Raw genomic sequence first — 22,220 nt, 5'->3', positions numbered from 1 at the left:
CAGAGACAGATATGCTAAATGATCAGAATAGGTATTGCTGAAACATTCCATTGTCGGACATTGATTTATCATCTCAGGAATTTACAGATTGGGAAACCAAAAGAAAAAATGAGCAAGCAATCTTCGTACAATGTCAAAATCTTATTTTTTTAGTGGAACTACTGTATAATGCACATTTTCATTGAAATGCTCTAAATTCAGATGGTCTTCCACGTAGATGGTATTGAGTTAAAATCAATAGAAGAGTTGCTCTTCAAAAAAGTTCCTTTTTTTAGGTTAGTACAAACACCTGGCACCAGAGTTAGTCAGTGCAGTACTTAAATGTTTCAGACATCTGTGCATTGTTCGCCATGGACCAAGAAGTTGATTCGCTGATGTACACGAAGGCTTTTGTGTTGAAGTACTTAAAGAACGTGAGCTCTTCTCTCTCTGCTATCCTAAAATGCCAATGATATCAGCACATCCTTAATTCATAGCCCAGTTTAGAGCTGTTAAGAAGACAGCTGTCTTTCTTAAACATAAGTGCGTAACAATTAAGATGAAGTGCTTCCTAGTTTGCAGTCCTTTTATCCTGTACTCTGTTATATTCTTTACACATGGTAAGACTTGAGCTGAACAATGGTAGAGAGTTGTATATTAAAAACCACTATTTATTTCCTCCACGGGTTTTGACGTCAATATCCTGTGGGAATATTGTGTATGTTGTTATTGTGTTTAAGTCAATTCATTGTTTACATTTATTTAATGATTGTACAAAAACCAAAATAGCACGCCCATTGTAAATGAATATTAAATATTTTGTGTGATTTCATGTCTCTTGATTTCGTTGCTCCATACTGCCTTTTTTTATTATTTTTCCTCTGAATAACGCGTGAAAATATTCATAATTACATATATCAAGAATACTGCTTTAAGTCCTTTTTTGATTCACGAGTTCATAAATCATTTATATCACTGAAGCATAAATACTGATTGCTGTTGCATCAAATTAAAGAAAAAATGCTTTGAGTGCTTAAATCATGAATACACACTCCAGATAGAATTTAATGGGATAACCTTTGTTCAGTATCACAGGATCAACCATCAACATAACTAAGAAGGACCAAAGTCTCCATGTTGGCTTTGAGATATTAAACAATTGATCTGCACATGTATAATAGACCAGATGTTGCGTTACATTTTTTTTATGTCCGAAACGTTCTACAAAGCAATGGAAATACATTTATGGAGTGTCCAATATTTAGAATGTTTCACGTACTCCGTATGTGAAACATTCAAAAGACAGAGTATCTGAATCTCATATTAAACTGCTATACTTGGAGCGTTTCTGTCCTAAGGTATAGCTTTGAAGAGCGCGAGATCTTGCTAGTATGAAATGCTATGATTAGATTACTGTTTTTAAGCCCTTGGGTAGCACAGTTGGTAGAATCACCGTCCTCCCCACACCGGATGGAGAAAACCCGAGTTCGATTTCTGCCGATGACATGCGAAATTTTTATGGGCCTTTTTCATATTATGGCCCAGTTAGTCGGTTTCAGGTAGATTGGCTTTTCTTCCCGGAAATTCGTGTTTTAAATATAACAAAACAGAAAACCGACTACAAAATACACGCAATTTATAGACAATATACACGGCGCAGTATGTCCTTAGTCACTGATGCTCCTAAAACTCTACTACTACAACGGTTTTCAATCTTTGAATAATTGGTACAAAATTTTTTCATATTAAATACGGTCAAAACCTATTTAATTTCCAAGAACTGATATAAAATTTGCATAATTTCATCTTTTGTACTATGTATCGAATTTAATATTAAAAATACCCGATGAACATTTAAAAAATTATTAATAATAATAGTTAAGAAATAAAGTTATATCAAGAGAAAACGAGTTTTATGGTTGGAATACCTGCAGAGGCACCACCGTCATGTCATTGGGCTTCAATCCTGCGTTCGAAGAAACAAAGGGACATCAGACTGCAGAAACAACTTGAGGTTCTGTAAATGGAATATACAGCATGTTTAAAAAATATTGTGTTAATCACCACAGTTAAAAAAATAATGAGGGTTAATTTTGTTGTTAAAAACATATAATTTTAAATAATAAGACCGTATACACTGACGAACATGAGTAATGAAAATCCAAGCTTCTCTACAGAAGGTTAATACGACATTTTTGTTATTTCTTAATACAGTAATTCTTAATTAAACTCGCATAGTTAGCCAAATACATCCGGACTTATGTTACTGGAGTTTTCAAAGCTTTAAATAACTCAAAGCAAGTCACCACGCCGATATCAGATTTCTCAACCCAAACTGAAGTCTCTCTCTATAGAAATGCTAACTCACCTCGTTGTTGTACCTTTTCCAGCAGATCCACATCCTAAACACCATCACATATTTCACATACAGCACCAGTCATTGTCTGGGGGGTACGTGTGGTCCAGCAAGATGTATTGTTTTCAATGATTCGAATGATTATATTGGCAAGGCAAAGGTCGTTTTGCCACTGGAAATCCAAATACTTCGCCAGAATTTATCTTCAATAATCTGCAAAAGAACGTCCAGATATTTTTTAGAAAAACCTGATGGACTACTTTTCTTTTTTTTTTTTTCTTAAACACACACGTAGTGCCTAAGGCATTCGTTATTCAATACGTGACAGCCAAAACAATCTTGACATATTGAAAACAATCAGAGCAGGTGTTCTAATTTATGGCAGTAAATTAACAAAAGGGAAAAACCGGGGAAGTGGGAGAATAATGAATTGGTACTAAAACCTTTCCAGGGAACAATAAAACACCTGAAAGTTTGTTGACGATCCAGCTTTTCATTCTCGAAGAATGCCTCTGTGCGTCACCGATTCAAATACAGGGTGTCCCAAAAAGGTGTAACCAATTTTAAATGTTTGTAACAAATGAATTTTAATGGTAGAAACACAAAACCTGCACTAAATGTGAGAAAAACAGTTGAAGTTTTTACTGACATTCAACATCTGCACCACTTATCACATGTTTCTTCAAGGATGTCAAGCTTAATCATGGTAATTGCATTTGCAATCCTGCGATGTCTGCAACAGGAGTCTTGTAGACTGTGTCTTTGATGAATCCCCATAAGAAGAAATCACAAGGGAATAAATCTGGTGTACGTGGTGGCCACGCAATGGGACCATCATGCCCAATCCAACGGCCAGGAAACTTGTCATCAAGAGACCTCCTCACACTCAAGTCCAATGTGGCGGCGCTCCATCCTGTTGGAAAATAACTCCATTTGGCAGGGTTGGTGGTTTATCCCGTATTTACTCCTGAAATTACGCTGAACCTGCGTTTCAGACCGGGTTTCAATAAACCACTCCACTATCTGTGCTTTGATCACGGGATCCATTTGTTACCTCTTAAACTTCAGAACAACAGTCACAATCTGCAAAAGAAAAGGACGGATTATTGAAGTAAAAACTTCAACTGTTTTCTCACATTTGGCGCAGGTTTTGTTTTTCTATCATTAAAATTACATTTGTTACAAACATTTAAAATTGGTTACACCTTTTTTGGGACACCCGGTATATTTATAGATGCCAAGAAAGCCTACAGGGCCTAGTGGTATTTCTCCACTTGTTCTCAAAACCTGTGTTCGCGAGCTTGCTCCTGTACTGTGTCGCCTTTTTAAGCTTTCTTATTGCGCTGATGTTTTTCCCTTTTCCTCCGAAATTTATTAATATTCAGTCAGTTCCTAAAAAGGGTGACAAGTCCCTCCATCGATTATTGTCCCATTGCATTTACCTCTACTCTTTTCAGAGTAACGGAGAAATCCACCAACCGCTAACTCTTAAAAACTATCTCGAGACCTTCCATTTGACCAATGGTCAACAATATGAATCCTACCAATGTCGATTCATTGGTTATATCTTGGTTTATGATATCTCTGCACAGATTCGACGGTAAAAAAACTTGGAGAAATTCAAAATGTTGCTCTTGACATTTCAATGGCTTTTGATCGTGTTTGACACAAAGGAGTTTTAAATAAGCTTCCATTTTATGGTTTTCCAACTGCTTTTTGTAATGTAATTGGGTATCCAGTTTATTCTTAGACCGCTCACTGCAGGTGATGGTAGAGGGCTGTCTGTCTTCTGACTTCTCCACTAATGCTGCTGTTCCCCATTGTTCAGTTCTTTCCCCCCCACTCTTTTCCTCTTGTATATTAATGACCTTCTTCCACTGACTAGAAATTCTTTCCATAGCTTTGCTGATTACAGCAAATTGCATTCCACTTTCCAGTTTGAGAAACCTTGCCCATGGCAAACAATTTCATCTTCTCGAATATCGAAATACCAATTCCTTAAAGGCTGATCTCCAGTGGGGCAAAGATAACTTAGTTAATTTCAATCCTTCTAAAACTCAGTCCCGTTTTATATTTCGAAAAAAGGATTCTTCTGCTTATCTTCAGCGAGACTCAACTCACATATCTAGACACGATCCATATAAAGATTAGGAATTGCCCTGACTTTAATATCCCTTGGCATAAAGCACATCACAAATACTGTTTCCTCTACATTTATTAATAAAAAAGAGAAGGGATATTTTTTCATGGGCACTGTATATTTATTTTCGCCTTTAAGACTATATTTTCTCCCTTTTAATTTTCTTCCTTATAAATACACATACACTCAGCAATTTTAAATGGTTAGAAAATGAAATATTCGATGCTCTATTTTTATCGATAATTTTAGAAAATAGTTGTACTTGAAATACTTTACAGGTTTCCCCAAAACGTTTTGGAGACACCTGTACATTTCGTCCGAAATCGAGGCAATCCTAGAAAAACGAAACTTCTAGTCACTCCGAAGTCTATCTGCTGGTCCGTCCGCATGTAATAACCGAACTCCTAGTGGTGGACAGGTTTTCACGATATTTTATATGTGGGTCCTTTGGAAATATTTGTCAAGCCATCTCGAATACCATTAATATCAAACCAAAACAAATTCGGATTTATTATTATTATTTTTTTCATATATGTCGAGTTCTCGTACGAGTACATATACTACCCTACCAAGAAGTTTTGTTAAAATTTCTTAAGTACAGTATAATAGAAACATGTTTAACCACTCAGGTATTTAATAATCAACACTTAGTCTTGATTATTAAATACCTGAATGAAAAAAAAATATATATATATTATTTTTTTGTTTTATTTTATTTATTAATTTTTTTTTTTTTTTTTTTTTGGCTGGTGCAGCATAAAAGGCTTCCTTGCACCATGTAGCCATTGCTAATAGTAATTTGCGCATTAATATTATCGATGCTTTTGCACAGCATTTCAGGCGCGTTAGCCAACGTTTTACAGCAAAAAAGCACTATTTATGAGTGTACGTAGAAAATTTTGCGTCTGCGCATGTCAACAAAAATTAAATAAAAATAATTGCTGGAATTCCATTGAAACATAGGAAGGGTCGACAAATCTTTCTTAAAGAGCAAAATATAAACAAAATATAAGATTTCCTTAAAATCCATCCACCGGTAACAGTTATTACATACAGACGGACAGACAAAGAAATAATAAAAGAAATAAATTCTCTGTTTATACTCCGGGACGACAAAACGGTCAGAGGAGTTCACAAGATAGACAGAATACTGTATAAGAAACAGCACCGTATTCAGCAGTCACGGGCTTGAACCCCACTCACTCAAGACACACGTACTTATGCACCCGCGTGCTTGACCACTCGGCTACGGCGGCTTGATTGTAGCATTTCTATTAGTTCGATTTTAATGATATTTGGAATGCTCAACAAATCTTTCTAAAAGGTCCAAATATAAATTTCATGGAAATCCGTCCATGTTACATGCTAGGGGGGCGTGGTGAATGCAACATGCGCATATGTTAACGTTCTTAAAAACGGGACTATATTTTACAAATCGGACAGTTAATTACATTGTCCAAGTACGTAGGCTTACTTTTATTTATTTTTGACTCGAAAACATCTATAGCGGCACCTAACAATGTAACGGAAGTACCTTCCGTTACATATTTGCAACAATGCAAAGGTTATGGTCAAATATTTGTATTGTTGCATGTGGACATGTGTGTGTATAGGTAGGGTGGCTCCTAGAACGTCCGTTCAAATCCACCTCGTTTCTTTGTACGTTGAACAGACTCTGCAAAACAGGCCAGCGTGTAATATAGTGCAATGTTCGTGTAATTTAATGCATGTTATGTTGTTGTGTTATGCTGACCTCTTGGCTACCCAGAAGCAGCTATCACCAGGAAGGCTGCTTCTAGATACTCGTCCACACCACGGGAAGGTGGGCCAGTTCCAGTAGATGGGACGCATAAGGTCTCAGGTTATGAGACAACAACACTTAAAAAAAAAAAAAAAAAAACTCTGGGGGCCCAATCCAGAGCTTAAAAAAAAAATATATATATATATATATATATACATAAATAAATAGAAAATAAATAAATAAAATAATAATAAAAAAAATAAATAAATAAAAAATAAATAAATAAAATAAATAATAATAAAAAAAATAAATAAATAAAAAATAAATAAAAAATAATAATAAAAAAATAAATAAAAAAAATAATAATAAATAAATAAAAAAATAAAATAAAAAAAAATAAAATAAAATAAAATAAAAAAATAAATAAATAAAATAAAAAAAAATTAAATAAATAATAATAATAATAAAAAAAAATTAAATAAATAAATAAATAAATAATAATAATAATAATAATATAAAACGAAAAAAAAAAAAAAATCCTCATCATCACCATTAGTCTCTTGGGCATTCTGGACACACTTCGGTAATGTTTTCAACACACTATTTTGGTTCAAGTGTTTAACAGGCGTTTCCTCAGTTCAAAGGCTCCCTTTGCAAAATCCTGGAATAATTGAAATACACTCCTATTAGATAAGAACACCTCTTCCCGACCTAACTCATTTTCAGCAATGATTTCCCTGATTATTTCCCTGACATTATCATAAATTGTACACACATATAATATATGGTGCCAACTTTCAACCTCACCACAAAAACAGAGATCTGTATCCGAAAGTCCCAACTGAAATAATTTCGCTTTCATCGAGCCGTGACCTGTTATTAAAAATGATGTTTGTAAACTTGGTGTAAACCAGCTTCGAACTGTTCTGTCACTTAAAAAGGTAACATCAGGAATAAATTTCTTTGTCACTCGACCAGAAGATACAGTGTCCCATCTTGTTTGCCACAAGTTAACAATCTCGTTTAAACATCTTCTCTTCTCCCTCTTAATGTCAGAATTTATGTCAACTTCTATGCCAACAAGTCTAGTAGATATTTTCTTCTTAATGCCATAGCACAGCCCTCGATAAGCCACGAACAAATCCAAGGGGACTGCCCCAGCCATCACTTGAAGTGCAGTCGTAGCTACAGTTCTACATACCCTTAATATACTGAGAAGCATTGTTCTTTGTAGTGAGTTTAATTTAGCCTGAAATCTAACAAGAGCCACTCTGTGAGACCAAACTCCCGCTGCATACGTAACCATAGGCAGAAACACCACCTTATAATAGAGAAATAAAGTTTTATTGGACACACCCCAATCTCCTCTTGATACTCTTATAATATAACCGGCAAATTTCCTGATCTTGCTATGTAGATGTGTTATATGCGCATAATAAGACAACTTGTGATCAATAATGAGCCCCAAGTATTTAGTTTCAGAAACCATAGTCAGCTGTCTCCCATTTAATTTTATTTGCGGCGGTCGTCCCAAATCAAGTTTTGTTTTAAAAAGCATCATTTTGGTCTTTTGGGGGCTAATGGTTAGCTTAAATCCTTGTGCCCAGGTATTAATATCATTTATTACACGGTTTGCATTTTGCTCCAAATCGTGTCGTGATCGACCTGCCACAATTAATGTGACATCATCAGCAAAAGCTATCACGTGACAATTTACTTGTGGTCGAACCAGCCAGTTCTGTAGCACCAAATTCCAAATGGAAGGACCTAATACAGAGCCCTGCGGGCAACCTCGCGTGATTTGTCTTTGAAGGAGAAAATGTTTAGACCTTACAGTCACATATCTCTCAGAAAAATAACTCCTGAACAGACTGTATAACTGCTTAGAACACTCAGCACGACACAGTTGAGAAAGAGCTGCCTCCCACCATACTGAGTCGAACGCACCTTCAAAATCTATATATATAGCGAGTTCATATTTTGAATCAGAGTTTGAAATGTATGTATGAAAGTCCAGAAGAGCATCCTCGCACGATTTCCCCGGTGTAAAACCATACTGATTAGGTGTAATCATGTCATGGCGTTCTAACAATTCTTGTAAACGTATTGCCATTAACCTCTCTAACACTTTCCCCAGATTAGCCAACAAAGCAATTGGACGGTAGGACTTAGGCTCAATTAAAGGTTTCCCAGGCTTCCTAATTAGCCTCAATAAAGCAATCTTCCATTTCAATGGAAACAGTCCTTCCTCTAAGCACTTATTATATAACAAAAGTAACATGTTAGGTATCAACTTAAAAAACCTCACTATAAATGCATTCTCAATCAAATCTATTCCTGGATATTTTGCAAAATTAAGTTTCTTTAACACCCCTGCCAGTTCATCTATTGTAAACGCCATGGTATTACCTCTAGCTACATAATACTGATTTTTTCTGCGCAGTTCGGATTGGCACTGTGAGTCTAAGATGGGATCGTCAACCGGGAACAGCCTAGTTAATATTGCATCTACTGAATCCTCCCAGCCAATAGTCTCAGTAGAATCCTCTTGAATTGTATTAAATACCTCCAAACTTCTCAGTTTATCTCTTGACAACTTATATAGCAAACCCCAGGGATCATTTCTCCCCGATTCTTTCACAAACAGTCGCCAGGTTTCTCTCTTCCGAGTTGCCATGGTTCTCTTGTAATTATTCTTAAGAAATACGTAATTTTCATGCAATCTAACTACCTCAGAATGACCCCAGTTCCGATGCCGCTGGTACTGTCTCCTAGCTCGATATACAGCCCGTCGTAAGACAGTCAGTTCGTTTGTCCACCATGGGCAGGATTTTAGTTTTATTACCTTCTTTCTACCTGACTTATATGCCGCTCTTACTATTGAATCCTCTATAGTATTAGCTAAATATATTGCAGATTCACGAACTATCTGTTGTTGTTTATCCAAGGAAAAGTCCCGAAGAACAGAAGCTTCATACATTGACCAATCAAACGATTTCAATGAAAACCGTACAATGTGCGGTATCCGATCTTGAGTACCAGTTAAATCCGGCACATTCTTCACATAAAACAATATGGCTCGATGATCACTTGATGTCCAATCAGGCATTACCTTCCAGTTACAGATACAATGTCTAATACCAGAAGTTGTTATAGTTAAATCAATATTAGATTCACCCATTGGTCCACAGAAAGTAGACAGTTCATTTGACTTGTTCATTACAAATAAATTATGGCTCGATAAAAACTCTTCCAGCAATAAACCTCTCATGTCAGATGTTGCACTATACCACAACGGAGACTTTGCGTTAGCGTCTGTCGAAATAATCACTTGTTTAGGTCTTAAAATGAGCAACACATACTCTAAATAATCCACGCAATTATTAAAGTCCATTGAAGGAGCACAATACAGAGATATAAAATAGAATTGCACATTTGCCGAGGCCACCATAACACATGTAGCGAACTGGTTGCATAACCTATGAACAACCACTACGTCTAGATCTCTATTATTGACCACAATTCCAGTTTTAGGCTCTTCCTGCACCGGTTGTATTATTCGTGACGTTAAGGGATAACCAACTATTCTAGATGTTTGTTCACCTGGAACTCTAGCCCAATAAGGTTCCTGTATTGTCACCAAATCAATTTGAAAATCCTCACTAATCTTCCTAATCTCGTCCGCTACCAATCTCGATCGTTGTCCATTAATCTGCATTATTTTAATTCCTGTAGAATAAAAAACTTCAGCTAACTCAGGATCTTCTTCCAACCCCCTTTCTCTTCGTTCATTACAACTATTCATTAGCAGTCCGAGTTCGTACCATTTCCAGTGCTCTTTGATATTCTGGGCATCTAACGTCCCTTACTGAATGGCAAAAATCCCGCTTACGGCGCTTGCAGTTAGCACAGCTTGGCTCCTGATCTTTGTTTGGGCATTCAGCGTATACATGCCCCCCTTTTGCACAATGACCACAAGTAGGGGAGCTGTGAGTACAATATTTCGTAACGTGTCCATATCCAAGACATAAAAAGCATCTAGAAACTATAGTAAAGGGGCGATGCCTATGCGCACTTACTGCCAAGTATAAACGATCCAATGTGGATATAAGCTTATATAACCTTGGGGAGAGAGTAATAACCCAGTGTACAAAAGCTGTACTTCTAGACTTGGTCGTAAACCTAAAACTTATGTCTTTCTTAACTTCCTCGAACGTGATCCCGCGTTCTTCCAGATTCTTACAGTATAATTCTTCAATGATATCTTCCTGACTTAACTCCTTAGGAATATCATATATAATCACTGATGGGTTGCCCTTTTTGGGAACACCCGTTGTTATTCCAACAGACGCCAAAGAATCCGATGCAGCTATATTCACCAAATCCGTCTTTATAGCTGTTTCTAATAACACACCTTTATTTCGCACCAACCGCAGAGCTCGGACTTTCACTGACTTAAATTCATTTTTTAAAGCATTTGCCACAGCAGTTTTCACTTCAGAACTCGATTTGAGCTCACTACTATCAGAAGCTCGAAGAATCATAAGATTTTCCCCAGACCTGGGTATTCCTTCCTTAGGACGAGTACCACTCGCTATCTCCGCATAAGTACGCTTTACTTCCACCCCCCGCACTTGCGCGTGATCTTGACTACCTATTACACCCTCCTCTTCACTCACTACTTCTTTTTGGGCCTCAGTCTTACTATAAGGCTCAGACGAAAATGTTTGAATTAAATGTTCTAATAAATTCGCCCGTTTACTAATCTCAGCATTTAAAGCTCTAAGTTTTTCATTTTCTATTAATACAGCCGTAGCCGCTGTTTCTAACTTAGCCCACTTGTCCATAATTATGTCGCCTGCCTTCTTTGTAACCTTATTAACGTCTGCCAAGAGGAAGCTCCTAATATCTTTCCTCATTTTAGAGATCTCCTCACACCTTGACGATACATCTTGTACATTGTATAGCTCATCTGTCATAGTTTCAACATCCTGACTTGGTATAAGTTGCACCTCAGTATTATTCACAGCTACTTGTTCACTAACTTCCTCTTCATGCGCTAACTGAATGTCTGTATTCCCATAAGCTCTAAACTGATCCTGACTACGTCCTCGAGAGTATACAAACTCCCCATATTTTATAAACTCTTCCCGCGACTGTGGCATTTTAGGTGGCAGTAGGGGGGAACCGTCTTCCCCTGTATCAGATCCCACTGTATGCTTCCTAACTGTTCCACTTGATCCTTCCATAATTCTTATTAAATTCAATTATCCAGCTAAACAGCTAACAATATGTTAGTTCTTGTTATTTTCAAACAGTAAACACAAACTAATTACTTTGCAGTGAAAACTAATCAACTGCTAGATTATCCAAAAAAAAAAAAAAAAACACATACAGAACAATAAACCAGTACGCTATTCTTTTCTACTGATCCTTATTGATATTAATAAATATTAGTTTCCAAAAATAAATAGTTTTCAAACAAAACAGTAATTCTGACTATGTATAATCAGACTACTCCCACCTCATAAAGCCGGAACAACTCATCGCACCTACCGTGTATTGTTGCAATCATACTTCCAGCAATAGATATCACAATCATAGATTCTGGCTAGTAACTGCAGGAAATATGATTGTGACGTCATAATGGAGTTCGCTAAACACTCTTCGAAGCCAAAGATGTCTTCACACAAAACATCTTTCGTGCGTACCTTGTACGCACGCTTTATTTTATTTATTCATTTATTATTATTTTTTTTTGTTTTGTTTTGTGCAGTTACGTGCTTACTGCGTTAAACTAAAAGACACACGCAACGATTATGACAAAGTGAGCATGTTCCAACGATAACATCTTGCCAGACTTGTCTAAATAGAGAGAGAAACTTCATTCTTCACCCTTTCCTCTCAGACAAAGCTAATCTCCTTCAACTTTTCTTTGTCGCGTTCGCTACAACATGTACGTAAGACGCCACAACTTGACAATGCTAATCGAATTTTGCTAAAACAAAAGAAATTATTTCAATTTTTGCTTAACCCACCACCACTTGAAACCACGCTTTCTCCCCAACTTCATCTCACCTGGAAGAATTAACAAAATCGCACCTACCGTGCCAAAATCCTGCAGGATAAGTGATGACTCTCCATCGACGCTCCAGTAACCATGGTAACGCAACTGAGAAATCAGTGACTTGTGTGCAAGGGCAACAGCCTACTCTACACCTCCGTTGGTATGCTGAGACTTGCCCCCTTCCCTTTTAGAGGCTTAGATCGATTGCCTGTGCGTAAATAAACGGCAACTTCTTAGCCACCTAGTGGCTGGTGCTTTAATTGTATTGATTTAAGAGAATTTTAATGAATGTTAAAATATGATAGAATGGGAAATAAAAGTGGAGAAAAGATTGTAGATAAGTATAGAATGTTTTGCAATAATATAAATTGAGGAGGAAGAGTAACTTATAAAATCGAACACCCATCATCCAGAAAGAGTGTCCTGTGTAAGTTTGGTGTTTCGTGATAAACAAGGAACCGAATGTTTGAAAACAGAAGTGCCATTACAACTGTGTGTCTTGTACTTAAGAACTAATGATTTCTAAACGCAATCCATGACCTACTGCCTGAAATCACAGCTGAGTTCAATAGGAACAGAGAAACTCTCGTGTCCACACCCGCTGAAAAACTTCGTCTTAAACAACGAGGACTTCTTTGGTCGTGTTGCAGTCCTGACCCTTATTAAGACCGGAAAATCGAAAGAAATGGCTGGCTTGGGCTATGAGCTATCAAAATTGGACAATGGAAGAGTGGAAAAACGTACAGTGGACAGATGAATCCAAATTTGAAATTTTTGGATCCAATCGTAGAGTTTATGTGAGATGATGAACTGAAGAAAAAAATCGTAACACATTGTTTGGTGCCGGTGGTGGTACCGTCATCATTTAGAGTTGCTTCTGTTTTTCTCAAGTGGGTGACATCGTCAGAATTGGAGGAATTTTAAGAAAAGAATGCTATAAAAATATTCTTGGACATAATAATTTGTGGAAGAAAGTTTATATTACAACGAGACAATTACGCGACCCACAGCTCGAAGCTGTGAAGAGTTTCTAGCAACTAAACGACAGGAGCAGGTATTGCAAATTATGGTGTGGCAACCCAAGTCACCTGACAGATTGATTGATAAACCCAATAAAGCTTTTATGGAGATCAACTAGACCAAACTATCATATTTAAGCCACCCGAATAATTAAATTCATCTGCGGTGCTGTGTCTTATGTCTGTTAATTGTGTGTAGTCTCTGGTCGATTTGTCTGTTTACTGGACGAAAAACCCCAGTTTCTGGGAAAAAAAACCTTGTCTGAGACCGACTAACTCAGCCATGGAGTGAAAAAAAGCCCACTAAAGTTCCTCGCGTCATCGACGGGATACCCACGCAGACGATCAACTAGACCTTTTCTTTCTTTTTCTTTGTTGTGTCTTATGTACGGCGGCACCTAAACGTTAGTTCAACTCTGCCATGGTACACTGTGATGAGTACAGAACTCTATGAAATGGCCAGATACAAGTATGGTGCTATGTCTGCGAAGTATAACACCCAACAAATGGAGCCCCCAATTACCATGGATGAGCTACAGGAAGCTGCAACACAAATGCGCAACAAGAAATGCCCTGGCCCTGACCTCTTGGACCCAGAACTCGTTAAGAGGGCGGTGGAGCACATACCGGAACCCCTGCTGCACCTCTTCAACTGCTGCCTCAGAGTGGGCCATTTCCCAACTAGCTGGAAAACAGCACATCTCAAGCTCATCCTGAAAAACCCAACTAAACCACCTGAACAACCAAACTCTTACCGTCCCATAGCGCTGCTATCAACACTAAGTAAACTCCTGGAGAGAATACTACATCGAAGACTACTCAGCCACTACAAAGAAGCTAACCTAGAGTCACCCAGACAATATGGGTTCAAACCCGGACTCTCCACGATTGAAGCAATTCGGAACCTCCTAGAAAGCGCAGCACAATGTAATGAAAAGTACTTCCTGGTAATTGCGGTCGACTTCGCCGGGGCGTTTGACACCCTCTGGTGGCCGAGCGTCCTGGGCAGACTCCGCAAGGCAAAAATCCCCATGAATTTATATAATTGCATTAGATCCTACCTCTCAGATAGAAAAATCAGGGTAATGGCACCGTTCCGGAGCCTGACAAGATCGGTCCGCAGGGGCTGCCCGCAGGGATCTGTCCTGGGGCCGCTCCTGTGGAACATTGTTTTTGATGAATTCCTGGCACTCGACTTGGGTGATGTCAACGCACAAGCTTTCGCGGATGATCTCGTCCTAACGGTGGCAGCGAGCTCTAGATCACAGTTAGAAGCCCGTGCAAACCATGCACTGCAAGTGCTCCAGGACTGGGCAAACCTGCATACACTGGAGATTTCCCCGACCAAAACGAACTCAATTCTACTGAGAGGAACACTCGACATCAGACGGCCGCCCCAGATAAAAGTAAGGGGAAGCACAATCAAACTGGCAAAACAGATGAAATACCTAGGCATTATCCTAGATTCCAACCTGTCCTTTAAACAACACCTCTTATATCTGAAGGAGAAGCTGAGAAAATACGCAGCACTAGTAGTCAGAGTAACACGCAGAGACTGGGGACTAAACAAAAGAACATTATCCCTCTACTATAAAGCAATTTTCGTCCCAGCAATTACTTATGGAGCCCCAATATGGTACGTCAAAGCAAGAACTGCAGTAAATAAAAGAATCCTCGATACAATACAGCGAAAAATACTCCTCACCATCACCAGGGCATGTAACACGGTGAGTACCTGTGCGCTGCAGGTCCTGGCGGGAACTCTCCCTCTGGACCTGGAGGTGGCGAGATGTGGGTTGATGTACTACCTGGCAAAGGGAACACCGACCACGTTTGACACTTTTACACTGGACCCTACAAACAACCATCGAATGGAAAAACAGAAAATCATGGAACACCTGAAAGAAACTTGGCAGAGGAGATGGCAAGAGACGACCAAGGGTGAAGTCACACGGAAATTTATACCCTACGTAGACAAGACCTATCCAAAAGCCCCCAAATGGTTCTACCCAGGACTGAACACCACCTTCCTCCTGACGGGCCATGGGCCCTTTAACGCAAAACTGAATGCATTCGGACTGACCGAGGACCCAACTTGCACCTGTGGCAATATGGAGACGTGGCAACATATCATGCACAAATGTGAATGCTATGAGGAACAAAGATCAGTACTCATCACCAGTATAAAATTTGTACCAAAAGACAATGAGCATCACCTCCTGGATTCGGAAGACGAGTACACCGCGTTTAGCCGCTACGCCCAGGACATCTTTAACAGAAGGAGAACAGAAATCGCTATCCGCAACAATATGGAAACATCTGAATAGAAGAACTCCATTGAAACTAACCAAGGAGGAGACTACAGCATGAACATACCGCATGATTACAACCGATCAGAAGAAATTACCAACAAAGATAACTCTCCATTCATGACCTGGTGCAAATGGCCAGGACTGATGCTCTCAACGAATATGACTACCTGAATTGACATCAAAGCAGTACTACAAACTGACCAGAGTCATCACTCCTCTTCCTGATCCCATAAGATGAACACGAGACAAGTGAGACTGAACCAAGACTGTGACCTACCTGAAGTGACACTGAACTGAACATCCAAAAACCATGACTGTGACCGCAGCTACGCTGTTGCCTCGCCTTTTGGCGATCTGGGTTGGACACCTAGTCTGGCCCACTTTCTCTCCATATCCTGGCGGTGGGAGGGGCCAGGACCGTCCCCTCCCCCGTCTTCCCCGTTTACTTCTCCTGGTGCGGCATGGGCATGCCACACTGATATCTGGGGTCGTCTACCCTATTGGCCTCATACTTCTGTCTTTCCCCTCCAGTCTTCAGTCTTTCTCCCCACTCTCTCTCTCTCTATACATCACAGTGTACGCCCCACACGACAAAAAAAAATTAAACTTCCAAATTATAACAGCCAAATCGTGCATCAATTCCAAAACTTAACCTCATTAGCGAACCACCCCTTAAAATCGCGTTATTATTATTATTTTATTTATTTTATTTTATTTATTATTACTTTTTTTTTTTTTTTTTTTTTTTTTTTTATAGGCCCTAGCCACTGAAATCTCAGGAAATTAGGTGGCAGGGCCTGCCAGAGTAAATAATTATGCTGGGTGTACCTGGTCTGCCTCCACGGGGCTGAGTGTGGGCAACGTTGGGCCCCAGCAGGGGTCTAGCGGCTAAATGGCCAGAGGAACAACGATACACAACACAATACTTCCAAATCCCATACACTTTTAAATCTCTGGCCTTAACAGTGATCTGTTACACCTACAAAGAAAACCACGCGGAGATGGGGGAAACCCCTGGTGCCGTTTGACACGAACACACTTTACACTTTACACTTCACTTTACTATGTCTGCGAAGTGTGTCTTGTTCTGTTGTATCTGGCCACTTAGCTATTAGGGAGCAGCGATCACCAGGATGGCTGCTCCCTAGTACCCGTCCATGCCACGAGGAGGCGGGTCCCAAAAATACGCGTACTGTCAAACGAAAGTGACAAGCTAAGAATCCCGCATCCACTGTAGGAAAAATAAGTTCCAGTGGATGCCAGCAAATCCCGTACCGCTGGGGAGCCCAACCCGTACCTCTGGGGAGCCCGGTCGTACCAGCAGATAAAAAAAAAAAAAAAGAAATAAATAAAATAAAATAAGAAGAAAAAAATTACGTGTTGCCAGTCCTCAATACCACCGCATAAGCAAGAATCTGTAGTGGTCAGATTAAACTGTAAGAGCTTCGCATTCAATGATCCATGACCTGTTATTAAGTATGATGTGCAGAGACTGGGGAAGAACCATTTCTGTACAGTGTTGGAAGAGGTAAATGAGAGGTCAGGTATAAACCACTTGGTTACAATACCTTTAGTAGACAAAGGACCACCTGGATTGCCAACAGTTGGTTAGAAGATTTCAGCATTTCTCTTTTGCTTTCTTTGGGTCAGCAGTTGGATCGACAGTAATATTAAGGAGGGTAATAGGTATTCCTTTCCTAATATAATAGCGGAGACCTTAATAAATAACATGCAGGTCAGCGGGCAAAGTGCCTGCAATGGCTTGTAGGGCCGGTGTGGAGACTGTACGGCATGTTCGAAGCAGCGCCAAGAGAAAAGACCGTTGTATAGTATCCATTTGAGATATTACAGTAAGAAGGGTGGCACTTTGAAACCAAATACAGGAGGCATATGATAGAACTGGGATAAAGACGGTACGATACAAGACACGGAGAGTATTGTTTTTTAGTCCCCATTCTTTCCTAGAAATTCTGAAGACCATTAATGTAAAGTTCTTAATCTTTTTAGAGAGATGCTGTAAGTGTGATGAGAAGGCCAGACGGTCATCTAGGAGAACACCAAGGTGGACACTAGAGGAAGTGAATTTCCTTGATATTTTATTACTGGAGGCCTACCATAATTTAGTCTTCCCTTAAAGATCATCATTTTTGTTTTTGTCACTGAAACGGTGAGCTTGTTTTGAGTGGCCCAGGCGAATAGTCTGGAGAGAATATTATTATCAGAAGTTTCTAGATCCCTTCTGGAATTTCAGTGGACAAGAATGGATAAGTCATCGGCGTAAGCTATTGTATTTATATTAGTCAGGTCATCACTGAGGAGACACCAATCATTTAGGACTAAGTTCCACACAAGGGGGCCAAGAATAGATCCTTGGGGGCAGCCGCGAGTAATATGTCTGGATATAGACTGGTGTTTTGTTTGTATTAAGACAGAGCGATTACTGAAATAGCCCTTTATGAGAAGGTATAATAACTGAGGGCAATTTGCGACTCAGACAACGAAGGACACTCCCCCACCATAGTGTATCGAAAGCACCTTCGAAGACTATAAATAAAATTAGAGTATATTTAAATGTGGATTCATCTATGAGCTTTTTCATTTGAAACAGTTCATCTTCACAGCCCCGGCCTGGTGTAAAGCCATATCGAAGGGATGAATTTAAGTTGGCCTCCGCAAGCAGTGAATTAATTCTAAGACCGATTAAACCGTCCAAGTAGTTTTCCTAAGTGGGAAAGCAAGGCAATTGGCCTGTAAGATTTTGGGTCGTGCTGAGGTTCTCCTAGTTTTGGTAAAATTTTCAATAAAGCTGACTTCCAGATAACAGCAAAAGTACTAAATTCTAAGCATTTGTTAAAGAGGCAAAGCATGTGATTTGGTCGTAGCTCATTGAAGCGTTTAAGAAAAATACATTCCAGTAGATCTAGTCTAGGATATTTGTCCTTTTTATTGAATTAACTGCATATTTTAATTCATCCAATGAGAAAGGAAACGTTGAAGTGGGGGTGAAATACGATTCATTTAAATTTCTGATTTCAGCCTGCACAGGGGAGTCAAGGGTTGGATCGCCCTGCGGGAAGAGCCATCTAGAATTTTATTGACAGTATTGGTTCAGTTTAAAGAGTCTTCAGTATTTGTTATAACACTATTAAGGATATCTCCTGGATTTATTTTGTTTCTGCAGATTTTGTAGATCAAACCCCATCGATCCTCATTACCAGCAGTTTTTACCAAATTTTGCCGGGATTCCAACTTATTATTTTTTAATGGTTTTGACATACAGTTTCTTAGTATTTTTAAATTCTTGGTGTAGTCTTGAGAGTTCTGATTGTAAGATATTGTTGTTTCTTCGAGCTTTTTGAAAGGTTTTCTAGCTCGATTAACTTTACGTCTTAGTATTGTGAGTTCCTGTGACCACCATGGAGTGGTTTTGGTGGTCAAGAACTTCTTTCTCGTTGATCTGGAAGTGGCTTTCCGAACTGTCTTTTGAATGAGAAGTGCTAATTCTTCAGGATTATAGTCAGAAATAGCTTTAGTATCATCTGAAGGAAAGTCCTGGATTTTATTGAATTTTCAAAGTTGCTCCAACGAATATTACGAAACGAATATCTCACAAGGTCCCTTTGAGGTTGCCTCGAAACTTTAGCTGCTTTTTCTAATAGGAAAGAGATGACCCTATTGATCAGATGTAGTCAGATCAGTGCTTACCTCCCAGTTATGAATAAAAGAGAGTAGGTTATTACTTACTAATGTAATGTCTATATTTGATTGCCCTAAGGAGTTGGAAAAGGTATAAGGCTGGCCTGGAAGATTAATGACATTCAGTTGATGAGATAAAATTAGGTCCTCTAAAAGGTGTCCTCTGGTATCAGTGGATTTGCGGTGCCAAAGAGAAGATTTAGAATTTGCATCCATTAAAACTAACAGAGGCTCTGGGTTAATAGCGTGAAGTGCCGAGTCTAAGTAATGAAGATGAGGAGCAATATCTGTAGATGGCGGGCAATATAGGGAAATAATATAAAATGGAAGTGTTGTTGTAGTAACATTAACGCACGTTGCAAATTGTGTACAAAGACTGGAAACTGACTATATCAAGGATATATATTGCAGACTTCGGTTCCTCATGATTGGGTTGAATAATTCTTGAGGTCATGGGGTATCCCATAACTTTACCACTGGAATGAAATGGCTCCTATAGGCAAATAAGATCAAAAGGCGATTCATCTACTAAACGGCGAACCTCATCGGCAACCGATCTTGCCCGATGAGCATTTAACTGTAGTATACCTACTTTAGATACCAAAAGAAGTGGTGCTGGTAACGTATCACTTTGTGATTCTTACATTTCGGAGTGAATGGTTCGTGTGCGTACAGTTTCTAAAGCTCGTAAGTATTCTGGGCAAGAAGTATCGCGAATAGAAAGCTTATGGTCCTTATTTTTTCGTTTGCAATTGGAGCAGACGGGTAGTTCTTCCTTGTGAGGACATTCATTAAATATATGTCCTTAACGAGCACGGTGCCCGCACGTAGGCACATTCTGTTTGCATGTGTTTAACCGTCAAATCTGTCCATCTTCACTAAATTTATGGGAAATCTTGCAGATTAGAATAATATTAGTCAAGACACAATTATAAAATTAATCGCCAAAACGCCACCGGCTGTGTAAGGCAGTGACAAAATCTCATTCGCAAAAGGCCATTCGCAGATGGATACATTGCAGTGATGAAGCCACCAACCAGTCGTAAACAATTTCCAGATGACTTGTGACATCCCAGTATTTCTCCACTGGTATGAAAAAGCCCAACGCGCACCACGAAAACGCCCCAAGCTATTACAATGCCACCACAAGCCTGCATTGTTGACACCTGGCAAGATGGTCAATAAACATATTGTTTTCACATTTGGCCGAGTGGTCAGGAGCGAGAGTGAATAGCACGCGATCCTTGAGTGGACCGGGGTTCAAACCCGTGACTACTAAATACGATAAATATTTGTATTGACGATTTATTGTAAACTCAACTGACTTGGTTGTCGTGCCGAAGTATAAACAAAAAATTTAATTTAATATTTTGGTTTTCCCGTCAGAGTGAAACAGCGGAAACATTCGTCAGACCAGGCAAAGGTTTTCCAATCGGGAGTTAGTGTTTGTGATCTCAATATGACCGTACTTTCTTGTTTTTGCTGACAGAGTGGAGTGACAGAAAGTTCGCTTGCCAGCTGTGATACCCAATTAATGACAAGATATGAGGAATTGTGCATTCCGATTGGTTGTTTTAGAATTGTATGGCGCATTAGCGTCTAAGGGTGCATTCTGAAATGCATCTTTAGTCACCGCTGTTGTAAATGGGTTCCTATTGGACTGATTTTATCCTTTCTGTTGTCCTGCACAAGTCCTGTCAGCCTCCGATGTCCTCTCATATCAAAGAGCGGACATAACAAGACATGAAACCCTAACACGGGTGCAGTTTCCAAGATACTCATACCGGCACGTTTGCTATGCCACTTTCAAAGTCAAATTAAATCTTTCGTGCTGTCCATTCTCGCACTGAATTGTGCGCACACAGCATTTCGACGTCTCTGCCAACCTGCTTTGTATCGCATAGCACTAATACGTGATGCTCTTACTAATAGAAATTTTATGGAAAGGGCCATGTACCTAATGAAGTGGTCACTCACAGCTTGTATAAATAACTTTGTTGGGCAATAAACATTTTGTGAACCTCAACTGCTTATGAGATAAACACAGTTCTGCCCAATATACATATTTGTATAATAAAATAACCCTCAGCGCCTTTGGATCCTCTGATTATAGTAAGAATTATAACAAAGCGGTTGGGCTGGATCGGTCTTTAATGCTTTTAGGAGAGCTACTGTTAGAAAGGTTAATAATATTCGTTTCAGAACAACATTAAAGTAACGAGTGTAAAAAAAAAAAATTAACGTTTTCTTTTCTCCTGATCGAATCAAATCAACTTATCTCAATTTGTTTATTTTACCATTGTTATGTAGTTAACTATTATATTATACACTGAAGTATACCCTCGAATGTAGCACAGTGGATATACAAAGGGTACTAGGAAAGTTTTGCAATGTGACGCAACAATGAATCACAGGAAGCTGCTTGTTGCTGCATGTTGAGACATGTTCATACGTGCATAGTAGCCGCCACGCCAAGTCGATGGGCTCAGTTATTCATTAGTAGTGAGAGTGTAAAGTGCTTGCGATGGCATCGTGGTCACGAAATGAGATAAGGACAGTTTTGCGGTATAATTTCGTGCGTGGTTTAACCATAGACCAGTGCTTAGAAGAAATGACTCTTGCACTAGATGATGATTGTCCACATCGTACAACGATATTCAGGTGGTATAGAGAATTCCAAAGGGGAAATTTCACTCTGGAGGATTCTGAGAGGCCGGGAAGGCCACGAACGTCAGTTACGGAGGAAAACGTTACTGCTGTGAGGAAAATGCTTGACGAAAACAGGCGAGTGACTTACCAACAGATAGAGGATACTTTGGGCCTAAATGCACCAGCAATTCGTTCGATTCTGCAAGATCATTTGCACGTGAAGAAACTTTGTTCTCTCTGGGTGCCGCATCAACTGACTGA

At 39.1% G+C, this 22,220-nt stretch overlaps 1 protein-coding gene across 1 annotated transcript in view; it reads right to left on the bottom strand.

Moving 5' to 3' along the window:
• LOC150079364 (major facilitator superfamily domain-containing protein 12-like) overlaps positions 1-1,998 on the bottom strand; it is a 90,583-nt gene extending 88,585 nt beyond the window's left edge. Inside the window, exon 1 of the mRNA XM_090383041.1 lies at positions 1,908-1,998. Within this exon, the coding sequence (XP_090239167.1) occupies positions 1,908-1,928 (21 nt within the window). The 5' untranslated portion in view covers positions 1,929-1,998. The remainder of the gene's footprint in view (positions 1-1,907) is intronic.
• Between the last annotated feature and the right edge of the window lie 20,222 nt (positions 1,999-22,220).

This window comes from Mastigoproctus giganteus, chromosome 10 (genome assembly GCF_048544385.1).
Source record: "Mastigoproctus giganteus isolate SK-2022 chromosome 10, ASM4854438v1, whole genome shotgun sequence".
Lineage (NCBI taxonomy): Eukaryota > Metazoa > Arthropoda > Arachnida > Uropygi > Thelyphonidae > Mastigoproctus > Mastigoproctus giganteus.
The sequence above is the reverse complement of the archived record's forward strand: the minus strand, read 5'-3'. Positions and strand labels throughout refer to the sequence as shown.